A 20,239-nucleotide genomic window follows, 5' to 3' on the forward strand; every position below is an offset into this window, starting at 1 on the left:
TTACAAAATAAAAGACAAATAAGCTTTCGTTTTTCCTTGTCAGGGATGAAGAAAGATGTCAAAGTGAAAACATTCTGCCATGAATCATTCTTCAACTGTCCTTGATCAATAAGCTACCAACAAGCAAATGAGCTATGCAAGGCAAAAGCTCTTCTCCATTGTAACCTACCTTATGTATACAACTGATTTGTAATGAACATTAACAAACAAGACACAGGTGTTAACATGTATTTCTGCAATTCCTTAGACTTCTCCAAATGTGTATAAATAGGTGTGATGTTAAATTACAGTGCCAAGAAAAAGAGAAAGACTAAGGCTCAACTCAGGTGACAACTAAAGTGGAAAGGTGCTTTAAAAGTTAACACTTTTTTGGAGGAATACAAAAAAAACACTCCTACAGTAAGGATCAGTAACTTTAATGATCAGAGAACAAAGTACATGGTTTTTATATCAACGTAAACAGAATACAAACAAATAAGTTTAACAGACATCACTGTATGCCATTTAAATTAATAAAAAAATAAAAACTGATTGCAAAGACAGCAAAAGTGGAAAGAAATCCATATACGGAACTATTATTGCTTTCAGCACATGAATCTCTTTGAGGATAAGGCATACAAAATTACTGGCTAACACCTCGATTTAAGGTTGCTGGCAGAGTCTTCATAAATGCAGAACTAACAACCTATTAACACCCATAAATTTATAAAACACTATCACATGTTGGTAAATGTGATTATTAAAACAAGTCTATCTGTACCAGCCAATTGACACTATTAATGTCTTGTTAATAATAAATGGTTATAAAATTTATAAAAGGAATTTAATCTGATCAATAATTTTATGTCACAAACTTGTGGTTTTTATGTTTTTTTGCTATGCAAAGATTGAATTATTTTATGTATCTTTCAAGTATATTGTACTGTATATGTGTGAAAAGTGTGAAATCACACAGCAAATCCTGGGAGACTTTTTACTTCACGAAATCTTAATCAGTGGGCCCTTACTGATGTATGGAGTCCTGTTTAACTTTCATCAGGCTAAGAAATTCTTTCCTTTTAAGGTGGTCACTCAACTCATCTCGGTAATTCAGAAAAAAATCTATTGAGGTCTCTGCGAAGAGATTCACTGACCTTCATGTTAAAATTAAGTCAGTTTGAGTATACTTCTGAAATTGAACGACGCTTATGTCTCAAATTATCTAATCCATCCTAATAAATTTCATCCCTAAAGAGACAGCACATGACAAAGGGTTCTGTTGCTTGTAATGTAGCTTGCAATGCGAGATGAAAAGCCTGTTCTATTATGTAAACAGGTTTTGAGCCCCGTCAAGTTCACAGAACTAGGTCTGAGGGATTTCAGGATGGATGGCACCATTCAATGGGGCAACTTATTTTACATAAATTGTTTGAAGGAGCAATCTTCTGTCAAATTATAGGATTTATGGAAGAATTCCAGGATTAGACTTCCCTAATTCACTTTGGTACCTCATGCTAGATGTACAGGAAGGTTTAGAGAAACACAATGAAAACATTAAAGTATTGAGCAGTATGAGCTATACAAACCATACAAAAGCAAAGACATTTTTATAGTGTAAGCAAGGCAAACTCATGGGAAAAACTGCTAGGCACATTTATCATTTTCTGAAAAGCGGTCCTCAGATAAACTCATGTTAAAAGTAGAAATTCTAAACTATTTAATAAAAACAGATCAGGTCTTCTGCCACAGCACTGCAGAGGTCATCTGCTGTCACTTCGTCTCAGCTGGAGGGTGATCTTGTGCTGGTTGTCAATGCACTCTCTCAGTTTGTCTTCTGTCAATGTCAGCCTCTGTTCCAAGATAGCCACTGTCTGGTGGGTGGAAGGAATAGTAAAACATAAAAAGGGGAAAGTATGAATGCATCTACTTTAGTCTGCTAACAAATGTTCCGTTATCACCAAACAATCACGCTGATTATGACGATGGAGCCCCCAGCCTGCTCTGTGTTTCAGAGAACAGCAACCTATCTGCTCCCCACAAACACAGAGGAGAAGACGTAGTAGATCCTCAACGAGAAAGCTATCTTTGCTCTTTGAGAAAAAATGTGCTGATAATTTAATAAATGCTATACATTGGCCAGCTTCAGCAGACACATCAGCCACACGACTGAGCCTTCGGTCTTCCATCCGGCCTGCTAAGGCCTACAATAATCACATGAATGTGCTTTGGCTGCACTGACAGACATAATGGAAGAACAACCATTTCTGTCTGCTGAGTATCCGGTGGTAACTCCGGAAATTGTTCCCTAACAATCCAGAAACACACGTGTACAGTAGATGCCTTGTCTTACAAACAAATATGTTCAGTTTATTTAAAAAAATAAAGTAACTTACTCAGGAACTTTCCTAATAAATCTGAGTTAGTCAATGAAAGCACTGCTAAACTCAGCTGATTTTTTGAAATTGGATTATTGCTTATTTATTGCTGGTTTAAATCACATTTTAAATATATTTTAAAATTAAATACACAGATTTTTAATTGAATAGGTCACAGCTGACAGAATAGGTCAGTAACACCATCATTTAAATAATGCTAACCGTGCTTTTGACTATTATTGTTTATGTTGTATAGTTATTATTTCAGTGTTTTGATGTCTCTTTTAATTATGTTGAAATACTACAAACAAAACCGAACACACACTTCCAAAATCGTACTTGGCAAGGAGGATAGCAGTCCAAAAAAGTGTTTTGCATTGAGCAAGCCACCAAACTTCTGTGCCGTACATTATTTGCTTTCTACGGTTTGGTTCGGCTGCGGACATACCAAGCTCTGTAAATGCGAAATTGCTTCTGAGAAAGGCTCTCCATTAATTAAGATCAAACAGCTACTGTATTTAATGTCACTGCTGTTTGGACTGCACTTCCTCTAGTACGGGTGAGTGCTTAGAGATGAAAGGCAGACAGAGGGAACATTGTGTTGCGAATACACAGAACTTGGGTAATAACATGATAAAAATGGCATATTCATTCCCAACCAAACGCAGGAAGTACATTATCGCTTGGACATTTTTTTTTTTTACTCCTCCAGTTTTAAAGAACTCCTCAAAGACGGCACAGCAGTACTTCTTAAATTTATGGTTAGACAAATGTCCTTTCGCTCACTTTGTGATGACCATATGCACAGATAAATAGTCCACCTGGAAATTAAATTACTACATTGTGCATTGTAATTGAATTGGTACGCAATAGTAAATAAACGTTAATGTACAAGTACAGATAATAATGTAAATTATTAGAATTATTATGAAGCAGAATTTTAATGCGACAGTACCAGTGCAGAGAACTAGGTGAACTGCCTGTGGCAGAAAGAAGATGAAAAGGGGAAGCTAGGGTAAGTCATTCAGTGAAACGCGTTGTAGTACTAGCTTGCCATCTGAGGTAGGAGTCACTTGACAGATGAAGAAAACTAAAGTGTCATTTCACAAGAACTGATTATCCCTAGTCCTCAATCAATTTTTCCTAAAGTAGCATTAGGCAAGGCACGATTACTGCTAATCAGCGTCTCTGAAACTAGCACCAAGCCTTAAGAGGCAATAATTTACTAGTTACTACAGAAACAAGACTATTTTAATAGACCTTTGCTGCCGAACGTCCTCCAACCACCCAATTTTAGAACTCAAGCTGCACACACAAGGCAAGAAAAAAAAAACATGCTCATGTATTTCTTGTACAGAGCTGGCGATAAGAGTGGCTATTTTTAGGGCTTGAAAATGTAGTGATTCACAGTAAAAGTATGGTAATTCGAATTCTATTTTGGGGAACTGGGCTCATGCCTCTCGAGCTGTGTGTTGTCTCCTTATACTATGACCACAGGGCCTCTCGCGCTGCCCCAGCCCGAGAATGACCCTGTCTGGAGACTTCCAACATGTACGCGAGACCGAAAGGCAAACTGCACGGACTGCAGCGAACAGGCTTCCTGAATACTCCCTCGGGGCCTGGGAGCCACAGCAAGATAACATCTGCTGGGATTTCATGCTACGGGGAAAGGGTTTGCGTTTCCTTCCTTTGTGAGTGTGCTTTTCCAATCAATACCCAGGGCTTATCGCACCATCTCGAGGTCTGAAATGCGAAAGATATTATTTGACCTGCCGTGACAACGCGCCAGCCTCATCTCGTCTCTCCTGGAAAGGGGTGCTTTAGCTGCCAGTTTAAATTATCCTGGCAGTGTTCTCTTCGTCAAATTGGGTAGTTTTTACGCAGCAGAAATAAAGGTCCCCCGTGAAGCTCATAATCAAAAGGGGTTTACCAGCCAATTTCTTTAATGTCCGTGTTTTCTTCTCGTCTCTCAGGGGTGACGAACTGCTCTACATGCACAGGGGGGAGTGAAAAGAAAAATGGCACTTTATTGTGTGAAATGACATGACACGTGAAATCATAGTGGACGCTGTTGTGCAGCCTGTCCTATTTGACACTAATGATCACAGCTATTATCTCGAATGTCCTCGGATGGGCATTTGTGGGTAGTTTTTTTTGTACCTGTCATTTTGATCAAACTAAAATGTTCTACAGAACCACATTCATGCAAGGCTTTTCTTAATCGCAACAACTCCTCTTGTCTCTTTCCATGGACTAACAACACAAGACACATGAAAACTGGAGTAAAAAAAACAATGAATTGCTTTTATACAGCATTGACACATAGCAGACGACTTCATCCACCACTGACTTACAGCGCCCACCCAGCTGACATGTTCCAGAGGTTATGAGCCAACAGCCCCATTGCACAGCAGATCAGATGAAGGTGTGAAATAAATCACTTTAGTAAGTAACATAAGGGGGGAATTTGGGGAGCTGTGATGAATTGTCATTCATCCCCGAGAATTCACATAACGTACTTTAAAAAACAGTGTTATTTACCTTACAGTGAGGTCAGGCAGGGATAGGTTTTCTTGAAAGCGCACATGCCAAACTGCGTTTCTTTTTTAGGATTACGCCACAAAGAAATCGCAGCATATGGGGAAAGCAACACAAAGACAGTAGCATGTTTCCGAGACGTTCATCAGGTCTAGTGCCAAGTTACAGTGTCGAATGCTAAAAAAAAAACTCTTCAACCTATCGAGTATATGTGCTTTGTGATATCATCATAGTCATAAGAAGACGAAACTTTTAGTCTCTGAAGGTTTTCGGCCCCTTTTGTAAGAACACACTAGAATTGTCCTTTGAAGTGGAGTGGGGAGTTTAAATCCTATTTTATAGTCAGGAGAGGGAAGGAGAAGACAGGAGGCAAATATGTTTATACTCATGGCTGGCTCCCTATAGAAGGAGTTGCAATAGCTTAGAAAAGAGAAGACTACATTTTGTGAATAAGGATTGCCATTGCAACAGGCAACAGAAAGTTCATCACTTTTTTTTCCCCAATTTTGATTTTTTTTTATAGAAGAGGCTATACCAGGAATAATTTTTCCTTGTTTGTGGAGAATTATCCCCCCAAAAAAATTTTTTTTTCAAATTTCTTTCAATTTTACAACACAGTTTCTGATTACATTAGTGATTGTGCACGCCTAAAGGGGAATTTAGCCAGGATACCAGCTCTACGTATGCCACAGGATCTGTAATGACCACAAGTTAGCCATTTTAGACACCACCTCTTAGAGAATAGTGTGGTCTAGAGATCTGTGTCACCTGTTGGTCTACCAACACCTGGTTTTCCTTGGAGGTCTCCCATCTCAAAGGAAGCCCAGTCCTGCTTGGTTTCAGGAATCTACTGAGATCAGGGGTGGTAACTGTCAAAGTCAAAGTGAATCTAAAACCAGCAAGGCTGCCAGTTAAGTTCTTATTTGGATTATGAAATAAACAGTATTAAACAAATATGTCTGAGAAGACCTTTGGCACGATTAAAGAAAAATAATTATAATGAATGAATGATTAAATATTGACAGACTGCACATCCAAATAATAATTTTGATGTAGGAATATGTTTTTCATTACAAAAAAAAAAGGACCATCTCTTTAACTAATGAAATAAGCACAAATCTAGAGAGTCATGCAAACAAATATTAGCTGAAAGTGTTAAAATCCACATTAAGAAACATAAATCTAGTGTTCAGTACAAATGGAAAATAAGCATAGATAAAAGCCAAGAGGAAGAAATGTTTCCCATTCCATCACTGATCAGACAGACAATGGGTAAGATGTACTGTAAACTGTAAGGACTGTAAGAACCTTATGAGAAGCAGTCACAACACTTGTGTTAATATTTTCCATTTACTGCCGATTTAGGCTTGAAGGAAACCTAAAAGACTATTAAGTTCAAGTCAGTCTTCATAGACTGGAGCTATTTTTGTCTGCTGGCTGCTTAATTTGGCTCTTTTCAGCTGTGGTTGGGTGTTTGCGATCGCTCTGGATATTTGTTTGGCGACTGCCAGGCTTGTTCTAAGAGACGCTTACAAGTTTTGCTCTCATTTTAATGTGTTACGCTTTTAAATATTTCAAGCTGTCGCACCATACGGAGTTCACAACAAATGTTTCTCATATTCCCTATTATCTGTAAAATGTGGTTCAGAGGACAATCTACTGCGTCACTTGGGATGCAGAAAACTTTGTAAGCTTCAGTTGCTAATGCAGCAGATTCCCAGGTTCACGTGCCTTTGAAAAAAAGTGAATTATTTCTCTCTTCATGCAACACAGTACGATAATGGTGGTAAGATTACAGTTTTTGTTGTACATGAGCCCTGGTTTTGAAGCAAAGTGTTAGCAATCTGAATCTGTAATCGTGTAATGTAAACGGATCAAGGGGAGACATTATGTTTTTTTTCCACCATGCATATACAACCAAAATCACATGTGGCAATTTTGCTGATTTGCCTCGGTTAGCGCTTTCATTGTTAATCAGGAAAGCCCAGATCCAAGCAGAAAAAGCGGTTACTTTACGAGACTTTGGAGAAGCTGAAGAAGTGTGACTAGGAAGGAGAGACAGCGAGTCCGAAAGGTCAGAGAGCACAATTCCCTGTACACGGCTGTAAGCCTGGAATGTCAATAAATGCTCCCACGTGCCTGGAAACCTCTTTCAAAACTGAATCTGTGAAGGTCAGAGCTATTTCCAACATGCCGCTGGAGGTGCACAGGGACAAAATGACTTCCGCTTGCAATGGAAACCATCTGCTCACCCCAACCCTTAGGTAACAAACAAATACCAGCATTCAGCTGAAGCAGAAAAAACACATGGAAATGTTCTTTAGCAAAGGAAACACACTGGCATGGTTCTGTTTGTGAAGATCAGTGCACAGCACACATCAAAATGGAGGCCCTAGGGCCAATACAGGGTACAGCTAAATGCATCAGACCCGACCTATCTTCACTACTTGTTTAACACTCAAAAACATGAGACTGTTTACAAACACTTTAATGTGGTTTAAATGCATCAGAATTTTACTCCTACAAAAAATAACTCCTGGTATCACTCCTAATCGATAAGTTCTCTCTATCCCAGAGGGCCAGCATGAAGGCTTTGTTGTTGTGCTGCTGCTTCTTTCACTATAATAAGAACGAAAATCAAAACTCTTCCCTGTCCAGACTAAAATATCACGATGATCCTTCAGTCACAACCTTTAACATGTTCCTCTCAAGCCAGATCAAAACTGAATTTAAAAAGAACTGCTAACTCACGCAAACTAATACACTTAAGGGGTACTGAGTAGCTTTCTGTATGTCTATTATCTTGAGCCTAAAGCTGAATACATTTGAATTATAGGTACATTAATATTTAATGTATTGCAAACCGTGGGAAAAAAGTTTAATGTGCCTTTGAAAGAGATATCTCTATCTGTTTTCCCCTCATCTGCTCTTGATATAATTTCCTGACTTTTTCCTAAAGAAACAACGAGCGGTTCTACCAGTGAAATGTCTTCCATTGAGAAAATGAATGCTGAAATAAGACACAAAAAAACAAAGAACAGCACTTTCACCACAGTGAGCCACTCACAAACTTGTTAAACAGGTCAAATAAGGAACATCTTGAATTCGTCCCCAAATGAGCAGATGTTTACCGTAAAATTCCAACAAAATAGTTAACAATAATGAAAAGGTGTGTTGCCACAACATACAAAAACATATTGCTGCAACATATTTTAAGCTATGAAAGGAAAACTAGGGACCAACAAGTAAGAAAGGGTACAGTACATCACCAGTGAGACTATAAAGTGAATTCATAATGCTAGATAAAACATAAAATGGAAAGAAAGGTGAGCTCTCTGGATTTTAATTTTACTTACCAAATTTCTAAAAGGGATCAAATCAGATTTCAACACCCATCTTTAATTACTCTATGAGTAACAATAAACTAGTAAGCAAATTGAACGATTAAATATTTTAATGGCACGTTTTACTTACTAGTCCATTTTGTTTTTCCTTCCACTGACTAATACTGCATTTCAGCCTGTGGTAACAAAAATTAACAAATCTAAAAGTCATACAGGGTTGAGGCTCATATTCCAACTGAGTGTCAATGACTATGGTCGTTTAATAAAAGCCACTCTGAAAGAAAAAGAAAGCACCATACTACAGGTATGGTAAAATTACCTTCATGTTTCCCAAGGAGAATAAAAAATAATCTACTGAAAATGTAGGAGAAGTTTATGCTGTTTAAGTACTAACAGATCAATAGATGTGAAGTCATGCTTTGCTTTAGAAAGATAAATAAGTTAAAGCTAAATAATATGCCTGCTGCTTTTCTCTAGTCAATCCGCTTGACGTTGTGTGGAATGGATTATTATTGGTAACCTCAGAACTGACATGCAGTTCGATATGCTTTCCAAACAGACCTGATTTCTCTTCCTCCTAGATGCAGCGTCTAAGGTGAAAGTATTAAAATGTGTTAGCACTGCTGCTGATTAGCTTTTATAACAGCGTGAACACAGTCCCACATTTCTTTGTTAAAATAAACACTGATAAAATATGGAATTTATGTAAGACGATCACAGTTTACACTGCAAACATAAAAAATGTAAGTGTATGCACTTCAAAGCATTAAACATTGTTGTTGTTAATAAGCACAGATTTGACAAGAGGTCATCCGGCTACACATCAGCTTCACTATTCTGTGGAATGCAACACAAAAATAAACAATTATGAAGAGGCAGCTAAGAATGACAAACTTGATCATATGGTGCTTAATAAAGGTAGTCTTGAATGCCAGACTGTGAAAGTAGGTTCATGAAACCTATGGAGGTCACAAACTCAACTGCACAGGTATTCACGATAAAGTACCTTGACATCTTTTTACATTCAATCTATTTATTAACAGATGTAAACAAACGGCCTTCTGTGACACATCTGTTGGAGATATCTTTTATGGATTTAAGATTAAATACAATAATACAATACAATGTAATACAATAAAGACTGTACAGTATATATCAGATCCCAATGTAATATCAATCAGCTATGCTGTCCTACAGTAATGACTTATCCCTGTGATGCACATAACCATTTCTCGAATATCAGTGGAAATCTCCATTTGTTAATCACTCATGACTTATTTTCCTGATGGGGAGCTCTAAAATAAGTAGAACAGAGTATTTTTTACAATACACATTTTTAAATGACAGAAATTACTACAAGAATACATCTTCATACTCAGTTATAACTTCATCTGTGTTTAAAAAAGGTATTTGGCAGATAAATATGAAAAGAACAAAGTCAGCGCCTGTTTCCTTGTAAGCTAGATTCTATTTTTAGATGTCACGATCTACGCTTTTAAATTGTAATTCCCTTTTAGACAAATTTCATTAGAAAACTCTTAAAATAATCAATATTGCTTTGCACAGAGTTTTATGAGATGAACACTATGCTTTCAAGACTTTTGTAAGCATGCACCTGTGTTTCTAGGAATTTTCCTGATGAAGTCAGTGCATCAGGCTCAATGTGCTTACAAGGTCAGTCTTACAATCAGTTGTCCTTATAAGGGGCTTTGTTAATAACGTTCATGTTAGGATTCATTTTTTGGCTTGATTACAACTTCCTTAGGATGCTAAAATACTGCAATGCAAACGTGTGCATGCTGTCTGGAATCACATCTCTGTATTTTATTGATGAAACACTACGATTTTCAAATAAAATAAACTTGCACATAACTTAGACATAAATGGAGTTTGGAAAAACAGGTCTTAAAACAACTGAAGAAAATGGGGATTTTTGATAACCGATGAGACAGATCAAATCATTCTTAAACTTGTTTCAGAAATTTGCAGTTCCTAAATAAGTCTTTCATTCCCTACATTTTCTGTATATCAACATTTATTGCACCTAATCCTAATGAAATAAATACATTGGTATCTGCGTTATATCACTTTCCATTATTACACGGAAGCCCTCTGAGTTCACTTTTTCTTTTTTTAATGTTACATTCATCAAGTAACATACTGTACAATATCTATCCTGACTTGCACAATTTTAATGAGCAGGGATCAACTGAGGCAGCAAACAAATTAAACCCCCTCCTGATAAAAGCTAAAACTTAGATAAAAGTTTATCTGACCTTGAGTCATGGATTACTCATAAAAGCACGTTCGCCACCAACAAAAAAAACAGAGCATTGAGAATTGAATACCGTAGAATGAAGTATCATTTACTAAATGTTTTTGAAGAAATGGTTTCCACTAGAGACACAGGGTAGCATGTCTTAGTTGCAGCATGTTCAGGGCACAAGTGCGTGAACATATATCACTTGTTTCAGCTTTCTTGCACTGGCTTCCTGTGTATTTCAAAATAACACTCAAAAGACTCCTGCTCACCTTTAAGGGCTTAAACCGCTTGGGTTCTGACTACTTCAGTGAATTGTTAACTCCCAATACACTGACGCACTGTTTGCACTTCCTGGACTCTGGCCCTCTTTTTCATTGCCGATATGAGGCTTTTGTTTATCCAAGACTGTGGAGTGATCTTGCAGCTCAAATCAGATCTTGGAAGCCAGTCAGTACTTTCAAATCCTGTCTTACAACATACTTTTACAATCTAGCTTTTAAATCTGGTTTCAGGATTCTAAATTAGTTTTAATTTATCCGTCTCCTGTTTTTGACTGTTTTCTTGTACACCACCTTGAAAGGACGTGCCACGAAATGTGTAATATAAAATATTATTTTAAGACTGCAGTCAGGACCCTGTGTGGTAAACCTTGGTTTATTCTTCAGTCTTGATTGCAGCTCACAGTTGCTTTGAGCGGAGCAGGAAAGTGTCCTCTATATAGTATATACATCTTCTATCCCCATTCCTCCAATTCCATCCCCAAAACCGCCAACCATCCTACTCTTATCTCCTTCACACTCACAAAGAAAAGATGCTTCCTGGCAAAATATTCCTGCCCACACCTGGAATATTCACACGTTCATTCACAACACCAGGACCCATTTAGTAAGAAAGCACAACCCTATTCTGAAGCGTTAAAGAACAATGACCCACTTCAAGCCAATTAAAGTCACCATAATGTTTCCCATCCTGGTGACCTTCAGGTGATGAGGTGGACCCACCATAAACCAAACCTAAAGAACATTACTCACGCAGAAACTACATTTTAATCATTTCAATGTAGTAAATGTAGTAATCCCACTTGATTACAATGTACAGTGTACACATAGTACAGACATTCTGTTTGAAAAATGCAAAGACATGCGCCTGTTATGATGTGCTTTCATTAATGCACTTTAGCATGTATTGATCAAAACGTTCTGAAGGTACATCCAAATCAGCTTTCTCAGGAGTAATGATCTTTATATATATATGAACCGAGAAGCAGGAAGAGTTGAAGTGACACAAGAAATTCTATACCATGAAGATGCCTGTGTTTCAGGTTGCAATTTGTTTTGATGTTGTTGATAAAAAATAGGTAACTGGTACAACTGGGATTCCTGGGCTGCTCAGCCAGTATGGTGAGTGGGTTGGAGGAGTCACATTCTCCTCTGTTACAGCCGTGAACCGAGATGTGAAAATATGCGCTGACAGTTCCACAGTGGGTGGGTACACAATACAATAACTGGCAATTCTGTGTCAGTAAAAAACTATTTTGATTGGGCCTTCTCGTGTTAGCAATAAAAGACAAATGTTTTGCAGTGCTTGACATGATGTCTTAGCCTGAGGTCCACTGCTGGGATTAGCCACAAACTTTAATACTTCTGATTTAAAAAAAATCATTGTAAAAATAAGAATGGAGGGAGAGGGAAACAAGCAAACATTTGAATTTAAAATAAATATTTGAATCATTGAAAAATTCAGCCTAGCATACCCGTAATTAGTAATTGTTCCTAAGCACGTGCTCTTGAGACATGTAGAGCACGAGTCAATAATCTAATGCTGCACAGTAGAGTAAAACAGAATGTAAAGTCAAAGTGCTGGTTAGTTCCCCTGCAGCTCCTTGGAAATGAACAGAATGAATTATTCATAGCAGCCTTCACTAGTCTTCAATGAAACCCATGAAAACTGATTAGACGTTTATATACAGGTCAGGCACAAAAAAAAAAAGAACAAATTGCCGTGCTGTCTGATCATAATTAAGTATTGATTCCAAGGCTGTATCTTGAGGTAATGTAATATGCAGCTCATATACTGTAGGATGTTGAATTAAAAATGAGAAATTGAATCGTACATGTTCCTGTGAAACTGCAGCACTTGGTTTCATTAGGTAATAGATTTGTTTCAAACTAAAATTATTCATTGTATTTAAGAGCATAAGGTTTGCAATTGAAAAAAGGGTATTCTCCATCTCACTTGTCTGTTTCCTAGCAGGCAATAGGTAAGAGGCTCTCAGCCAGCTGTTTCATGAAAGATGCAATAACACCACCTTCCTTTAATACAGCTGGATAGCTTGTTCCTGACTCCCACAACCCTTTTGCCAGAGTTATCAGCTGTGGACAGCTCTTTTGTCCTCATTATGCCTCATCAGCGGGGCATAGCCATCTCTTTTAGTGCACAGACACAATGAATGGAGCATACTTGCCCAAATTATGTTTCCTCACAATTTTTATTTGCTATTCAAAGAACTGTAAAAAGAGTCCTGCTGCTTACCTGAGTAAGGACATCAAGCTGACCAACAATGTGCTCCAAAGTGCTGGCCAGGGCCGCCGAGATTCCTGTCTCTGCAGTCTGCTGCTGGGAGCTGGAAGATTTGACTCCAGGGTCTCTTTCGATCTGGGAAGCCCTGCTTACGCTTTGACTCCTCTTTTCCTGATGAGAAACAGGAATTTCCAAGACGTCTACAGCTTCTGGGGGCTGAGGATGGAAAAAAAGAAAGAGGCAGAAGGGTCAATAACAGAGTCCAATTAGCAGGATTGTTAGCTACAGTAAACACAAAATGCGGTCCATGGGCCTTTCAGCCTACTGGCACAGGGAGGACTCACAGAAAAGTAACAAGTATTATTTAAAACTTTAAAGCCATACAATCAATTTCTGTAACAAATCCACTATTAGAGAAGCCACTAAGGCAACACGTACACTAGCATTGAGAAAACCAACAAACTACCCATAAATAAAGCAGAACAGAACATGTGGAGTTCAAGTAAAACAGAAAAAAAATATTGTAGTACTGTTTTATGAGAGGAAGTCTTGTTTTGCCTTCTCCTGCTATTTCTAACATTTCAGGCACAATAAACAAGGAACCAAACAGCGAGATCGCAGGGCACTTTTCCTGTAATAAAGTGCTCCAGCCATTGCTGTCCTTAAAAGCACTTACTGGAAACATCTGGTGAACAGGTGCAGTAAAGGGCAGGCCCCTGATCCAAGGTGGAGAGGGTAAATATTTGCAGTATATCCCTGGTGATTGTGAGTTAAACAATAAGAGATGGACAGGTCAGGCGTGATGAACTAACAGCTATAATGACAAACCTTTTTATTGAGGGCTTTGTGATTACCAATACCAAACCTATTGTACATTTTGTGAATGACAGCTGCAGATCGCTGGGAAGATTGTACTATAAAAATATTAAGCAACACCGAGAAAGCTTCAGGGAGAAACTAAAATTTGCACATCCAGTCAAATATTAATTGCTCTGTTAAAGACTATAAAGTGTATCTTGGCTGAAAACTATTTGATCTATTTTAAAGGAAGAGGCAGCGATATGGTAGTCAAGAACTCAATGAGCACAAAAATCCTATGTCACTCAGGAAATCAAATACTTCATGATTATGCCAACCTTCAGACATGAATCCATTGAATATCCAGTGATGAAGATGAAAAGTATATGTACAAATGTACATGAAAGAGCCACAGAATTTGTCTCTGAGTTTAGAATGAAACGCAATGGAAAAAAGTGTTTCAGTCTTATGGCGATTTAATAGCATACGAAGTTCATTTTTCATCTTTGTTTTATATTTCAGCCTTTTGAAATGTTTTGACCTAGACAAGATCAGGTGCATTGTGTGCCCCCCGGTCAACTGCACAAGCCTGCCAGTTCAAATATTTATTAACAAAGGGGTATAGCCTAACATAAATCCAGAGCACTTAGAGAAGCACACTGCACAGCTATATTTAACATCTCAGGGTGGTGAGTGGAACTGGTCCAGAGTATACAGAATTAGGATAGGATACTCTTTTGTTCGAACAAGGACACGCTGTTGGTCTCCAATAGGAATCACAAAGTCAACAAAGCTAATGCTGGTTATCCACAAAAAGGGAAATGCTACATACAGACAAACATCATGGGGGAAGGAGATATAAACCGTAATACTATACCCATGTTACTTGAAAGAAATATTGTGCGAAGCTCCTAAAAGCTTCTCTTGCTGCATTATTCTTTTTGCAAAGGATAATTTCCAGTACTAAATATTCATCAAGGGTCTTTATGCGTAACATATCCTGCTCAGACACACATTTCCGCCTTCTTTGGACTTTCTAAAAACCTGGATTACTAGGGTATGTATCCTGCCTTTCTTCATGAAAGTCAGCTGCCCTCGTTGTTAGAATCTCTCCGCTGGAAGAGCAAAAGTAATGTGACGTCAGAGCACCTTCTGCACATCAACTCAGCTCCAAAGAGACAAGTCAGAGAGCCATCATCTTCCATTCTAATTATCCTTCACCATGCTGGCCAGTCATTGCAAACATTTCATTCACACCTGAGGCTTGACAGAGGAGGATGTCTTTGTTTGCTCAGTAAGTTACAAAGAGACCATCTTTCCATGCCCCCCTCCCACACATGCCTCTCCCCACAGGATATGAGATTTTTGCTGTGCACAGTAGCAGTGTGGAGCTGATGGATATAAAAAAATCCTGAGCTAGTGCCAAGCAAACAAAACTGCACCAAGGTGAAATTAACTCTTGGTGAAGAAACGAGCTATTTACAGAAGAGCAATAAAGCAGCTGCATACACATATGCTCATTTGCACCATCTGATTCAGAAAGACTTACACTGTGATTAAAAAGCCTTAATGAATCACCTGGACTGGAAAAACCAACAGTGGAAAATTTCCTGAGGCCCCAATGAAACTTTTGAGTTAGACTAGCTTGACAGAGCTATCAATGCCCCCTTGCATACAAAACCATTGGAAAAAAAGCACACTAACCAAATAAAGCCATTCGTATGGAGCATATACGAGGCAGGTGCATTTATGCATGTGATAGCTGTGAGCCAACACCTTACTCCCACACAACTTTTTAAACTACCTGACGGTCATGCTAGAATCTGGCTGTTATATGAATTAGGAAGCAAAAGTATCATTTTTCATTCTTACAAGAATGTTTTTCCATTCCATTCCAGTCTAAAAAGACAAAGATTTCACCCTTCTGGAACAATTCAAAACAGAGAAATCCATTCTAATCCAAAACAAGGCACGGCCTACGGCTATCTGTCAGTACAGAGACCAAAGGATTAACTCCAACTGAAATCTATTTTATTAGAAAATAAGACTGGCTGCCAAAACTGAAATTGCTGGTTTTAATTTGTTGCATTCACGTTTAGCTCAATTTTAATTTGTTTTTGGTGATTTAACACAAATATTTGTGGTTTTAGTTTGCAATTCACTCATGATTGGTCTTGATTCTCTTTGTTAGCAATATCATTGCAATGCTGTGAACTGTAATTGTCGTTTAACGTACTTCTGAGATGTAGCTGAAAGGCATAACACAAACAGAAGCCACTCTGAATGTCTGACTGCAGTCCACGTTAAAACCATAAAACACCTATCTAAAAGTTTAAGGAGCTGACAATCCACATTTCAATTAAAAATGTTCAGTAAGCGTTTGGATTGTTTGGAAAAACTGCTGAAAAAAACAATCGTTTCCTGACTCACATTTGATACCCACTGTCCCTTATAAGACGCAGCCATTGACATTGGTCGTGGGCTCAGTTCTGAAGTGTATAATGGAAAATGCTGATTTAGACACTGTAAGAGGTGGTGGGAGGTTGTTAGAAATACCTGGGTCTCTAGTATCCCTGAACTCAACCCTTTTTGAGAACCAAAATGGAAAAGATGTGAATGACACATTAAGTAAAGTAGAAATTACATATTTGCAATATCATTAGCAAGGCTGAAGTAGGCAAAAAGAGTCGCAGGAAATACAAAACGTATAGAAAACCATTACAGGAGAACAAACGTATGCAAACAGTATGATGAATTTAGGATTTTGATCTCTTGATCGCAGTTAAAGTGAGACGGAAAAAATCATTCCTTCTACCTTATACTCCCATAGGCATAGATTAAAAAGTGACATATAATGCCATATCCTTATAAAATAAGGAGGTTATGGTAAAGGCATGAGAAACACGTGTTTGATCTCCATTCATCAGGACACATGAAAGTGAGCTGAAAGATAATGAATCCCTTTGTCTCCAGCCCCGTCTTCAGACATGAGCTTGACCGATGGCTAAAGATTCTTTCAATGCTGCCTATTTTTTTTTCATCTGACCTGGAGGAACAAAGATAATGTTTATAGAGTCTAGCTCAGCGTGTACCCCTGGCTTTGAAGTAGCTGGCTGCAACCTTTTCTGCTTTCAACACTCTCTTATCAATGTGACTGTTGGCACACTGGCCCTATCTGCAATGGGCATGCAAGAAAGAGAGGCAGCATGGGCTTCACAGAAATAAAGGCTCAGAAAGCCTATTACTGAAGGCCGCTTAGGCTCAGCACCAGAAATGATTAACATGAAAACAGCAGCAGGTAATCAGGTAGTAAACTGCGTGCACTCGCTACCTCTAGGAAAAATGTTTCCATATTGTTTCCTCACTCAACCATTGTCCCTTCTGAAGTCTTCTGAATTCTAAAACAATGTTAAATTATAACAGTATTAGTTCAGACCAGATAATCTTAATTTTTATCTACATGTATGGACGCATAGCTTTCCTAAACTGTTACATTAAATGACATACTACTGCTGACTGGTTTAAAAACAATGCAGTCATTATAAGCAGTATTTTGTAGGGATAAAGATGGGGCCGATAAAACATGATGCACATAAAAATCAAGAAAAAAAAGGAACCGGCAAATCACAAACTCGGCAGGATTGTGATCCAGAGATTCATGCCCCGAGAACCATCAATAGAGCTCACCAAATCTCCATGGGTGACTTCACTGACGTTTTTTGGTCTTGCCAAACATACAAGACAGTTTGAAAGGTATGGGATTAGGATTTGAGCTACAAATCATAAGACCCCTCTGATACTCTCAAGTTGAACTGGAAATTAGGTTCTGTACTCCTTATCTTTTCATGTTTCCTCACATTTCTAATGAACTTAGATATTCACACCAGAGGGCCCTACTGAAAATCTACATTAATGGTGCACTGCGTCATTAAATGAGGAAAGGTTAACGATTCATATATTATTGTTTCCCCTTTCCCTTTCCCTCTACCAGTTTTGAAAGTGGGAAGAAAAAAATCCAGAAAAACTGTAATGCATAAATAAATCTGCAGAACTACCATGCAGCATGTACTAAGGAGGTACTGTGACACATATGTGAAACACGGCAGGAATTCAGCAGGATGCAATCAGCTCTCACCAGCACACAGTCACGTGTTCCAAAGACAGAACATCTTAGATTAATTATTACAGTAATCAGATGTACAAAGCAGGAGTCATTTTTTTGGTTTTGTATAAATCCTCATAAAAGTGCCTTGCATTGATTTTTAACAACCTCTTTACAAACCTTTTAATTATTTCGAGCTCTGTTCAGTGCAGCAACAGCAACACCAAATTGGACACTATCAACAGGGCTAAATGAAGCTGACTCCAAAACAGCCCCATTAGTCAGAGTGAAAGAGATGGACATATAAGGCTGTATCTGGGCACGTAAAATGGGGCAATAAAGAAAGCTTCGTTGGTTTAAATTAAAGCCTCACGATTCAATTAAACATACTTGTGTTTCGTAATTTAAATAACTGCCATTTCGTTCATATTGCATTACCCTTTATCTATAGAAATGGCTCTACCACTTGTTAAATGTATGGAACTTGTTTCACTACTCTTCAATCCAGCATCAGAACAATTCTGTAAACCTCTTCACACTGCTTGACCTAGTTATTCTTTTAATTATGTCCCCTCAAACGAAATAAAAAAATCAAAAGGGAACAGCTTACATTTATTGACATTAACTGGACACAGAACGGCATAACAACCCACTCTTTTTTTATTGATCGCATTTTGTTAATCCTGTTTCCGAATTGACTCCCAGGGCGATGAGCAGTTTCTCTCTCCTTCGGAAACTCAAAGGGTCTTGCACTGCTGTAATTGGCCTGAAACGCAGCTGTATGATTAATAAATAAGAACTATTTTTACACATCAGCAGGGCTCGCCCTTTGCCACATGACTCCGTGACATGTTTAAGGTTTCTGCCTGCTCCGTAGTTCGAAACTAGGACTATGTCCCAAAGTTTAAAAAAAAACATCCACAGCCAATTCCAATTAAAACTCACCTGTTTATCTTCCAATGCTGACCTTTTCACACAAGAGAATAATATCGAGCTGAACTGTAGCTCTAAGTTGCAGAAATAATCATATGCACATGTATTCAAACACAAAAATGTACTTTTTATTAAACATTTTATAAGATTTTGTGTAAAAGTCACTAACAAGCTATAACAAAATAATATTAAGGCAGTAAAATGGAGTCAAGAATGATCCAGAGCTCTAAAACATTTTAAAATACTATGATGCATTAGACACAACATAACAATGCTAATATACTCAATCAGAAGGGTTTCCAGATGTGTAGGCTTTAAGCCATTATCCACTTTAAAATGCCCCATTTTTATATTTTATTACTTTTAAAAACAGTGCTGGAATGATGACACATTCTCTAAATATCTGAAATCTCCCTATTGGTTTTTAGTAATCAATAGCCAAATTTCTGTTCCCTGCCAGAGGAAAGCCAGCCAGCCAGCCTTTCATTTCCCCACCTCCCCAACCAGGCGTGTATAATTAAAAGAGAAAAAACAATCCCAAAGATTTCTTCAAATACATTTCATATGTTACACTCCCCTCAGTGAATAAAAAACAAAAAACAAAATAAAGTACAGGAGATTCTTCAAGGGGAAACAGGTGCATAATGGGAATTAGCTGCTGGAAAATGCGACTGTTTCCCTAGGCGTTCTCAGACTCCGATAAAAGATGCCTTGTTAATAACATAAATGAGCTGCAAAAGGCCGTAGGGAAAGCCCGCTCTTCCATGTAAATTCACAGGTTAGTAGGTTCCCTGTTTTTTCCCCCCAATTTGCATTCTTAAAACAGAAATATGAGACAAGAAAACTGCTCTTTACCTGTAGAGGTCTTTGGGAGGGTGCTGTTTCTCAAATATTTAAAATTGCGACACACTGGATTGTGTTCAAGATTGGCTATATACTATGTATTATAATTGCAAGTGAATAACCATAGTGTAACTAATTCAGCTATTAGTTCAGTATTAGTTCAGTATTAATTCAGACGTAGTACTATAGGTACTGCATTATAGATGTCATTTAGTAATAATAGTGTTCAACATGTTCTAGTCATAAAGAAATAGTAGGTTATAAAGAGCTACACTGTACTTCAACCCAGTAAAGAAACAAGAGTTTTAAAAAGCATTACACGAAAGACTAATTCTTACATTTAAAAAAACAGTACTCATGAGTGAGGATGAATGATGAATGACTGAAGTCATTAGTAGACTGAAGTCATTATTGATCAGGTTTAGGATCCCGTGTTTTTCCTATACTATATCAATGATCTGCAGCATGGTATATTAGGAAAACATGTCAAATTAGCAGATGACACAAAAATAGACTGCATTATTGCAAAGAGTGCAACATTCAC

At 37.9% G+C, this 20,239-nt stretch overlaps 1 protein-coding gene across 2 annotated transcripts in view; it reads right to left on the minus strand.

The window, feature by feature from the left end:
* Nucleotides 1-205: 205 nt before the first annotated feature.
* The window catches only part of poc1a (POC1 centriolar protein A), a 54,728-nt gene continuing 34,694 nt past the window's right edge, over nucleotides 206-20,239 (minus strand). Inside the window, exons 10-12 of one of the 2 annotated variants that reach the window (XM_015348018.2) lie at nucleotides 13,032-13,235; nucleotides 4,285-4,342; nucleotides 206-1,850 (exon numbers count right to left, since the gene is read on the minus strand). In XM_015348018.2, coding sequence (XP_015203504.1) covers nucleotides 1,789-1,850; nucleotides 4,285-4,342; nucleotides 13,032-13,235 — 324 coding nt within the window. In that variant the 3' untranslated portion in view covers nucleotides 206-1,788. The remainder of the gene's footprint in view (nucleotides 1,851-4,284; nucleotides 4,343-13,031; nucleotides 13,236-20,239) is intronic. The other variant, XM_015348020.2, reaches the window with a different exon arrangement.

The sequence above is a fragment of the Lepisosteus oculatus genome, chromosome 4 (genome assembly GCF_040954835.1).
Source record: "Lepisosteus oculatus isolate fLepOcu1 chromosome 4, fLepOcu1.hap2, whole genome shotgun sequence".
In the NCBI taxonomy this organism is placed as follows: domain Eukaryota; kingdom Metazoa; phylum Chordata; class Actinopteri; order Semionotiformes; family Lepisosteidae; genus Lepisosteus; species Lepisosteus oculatus.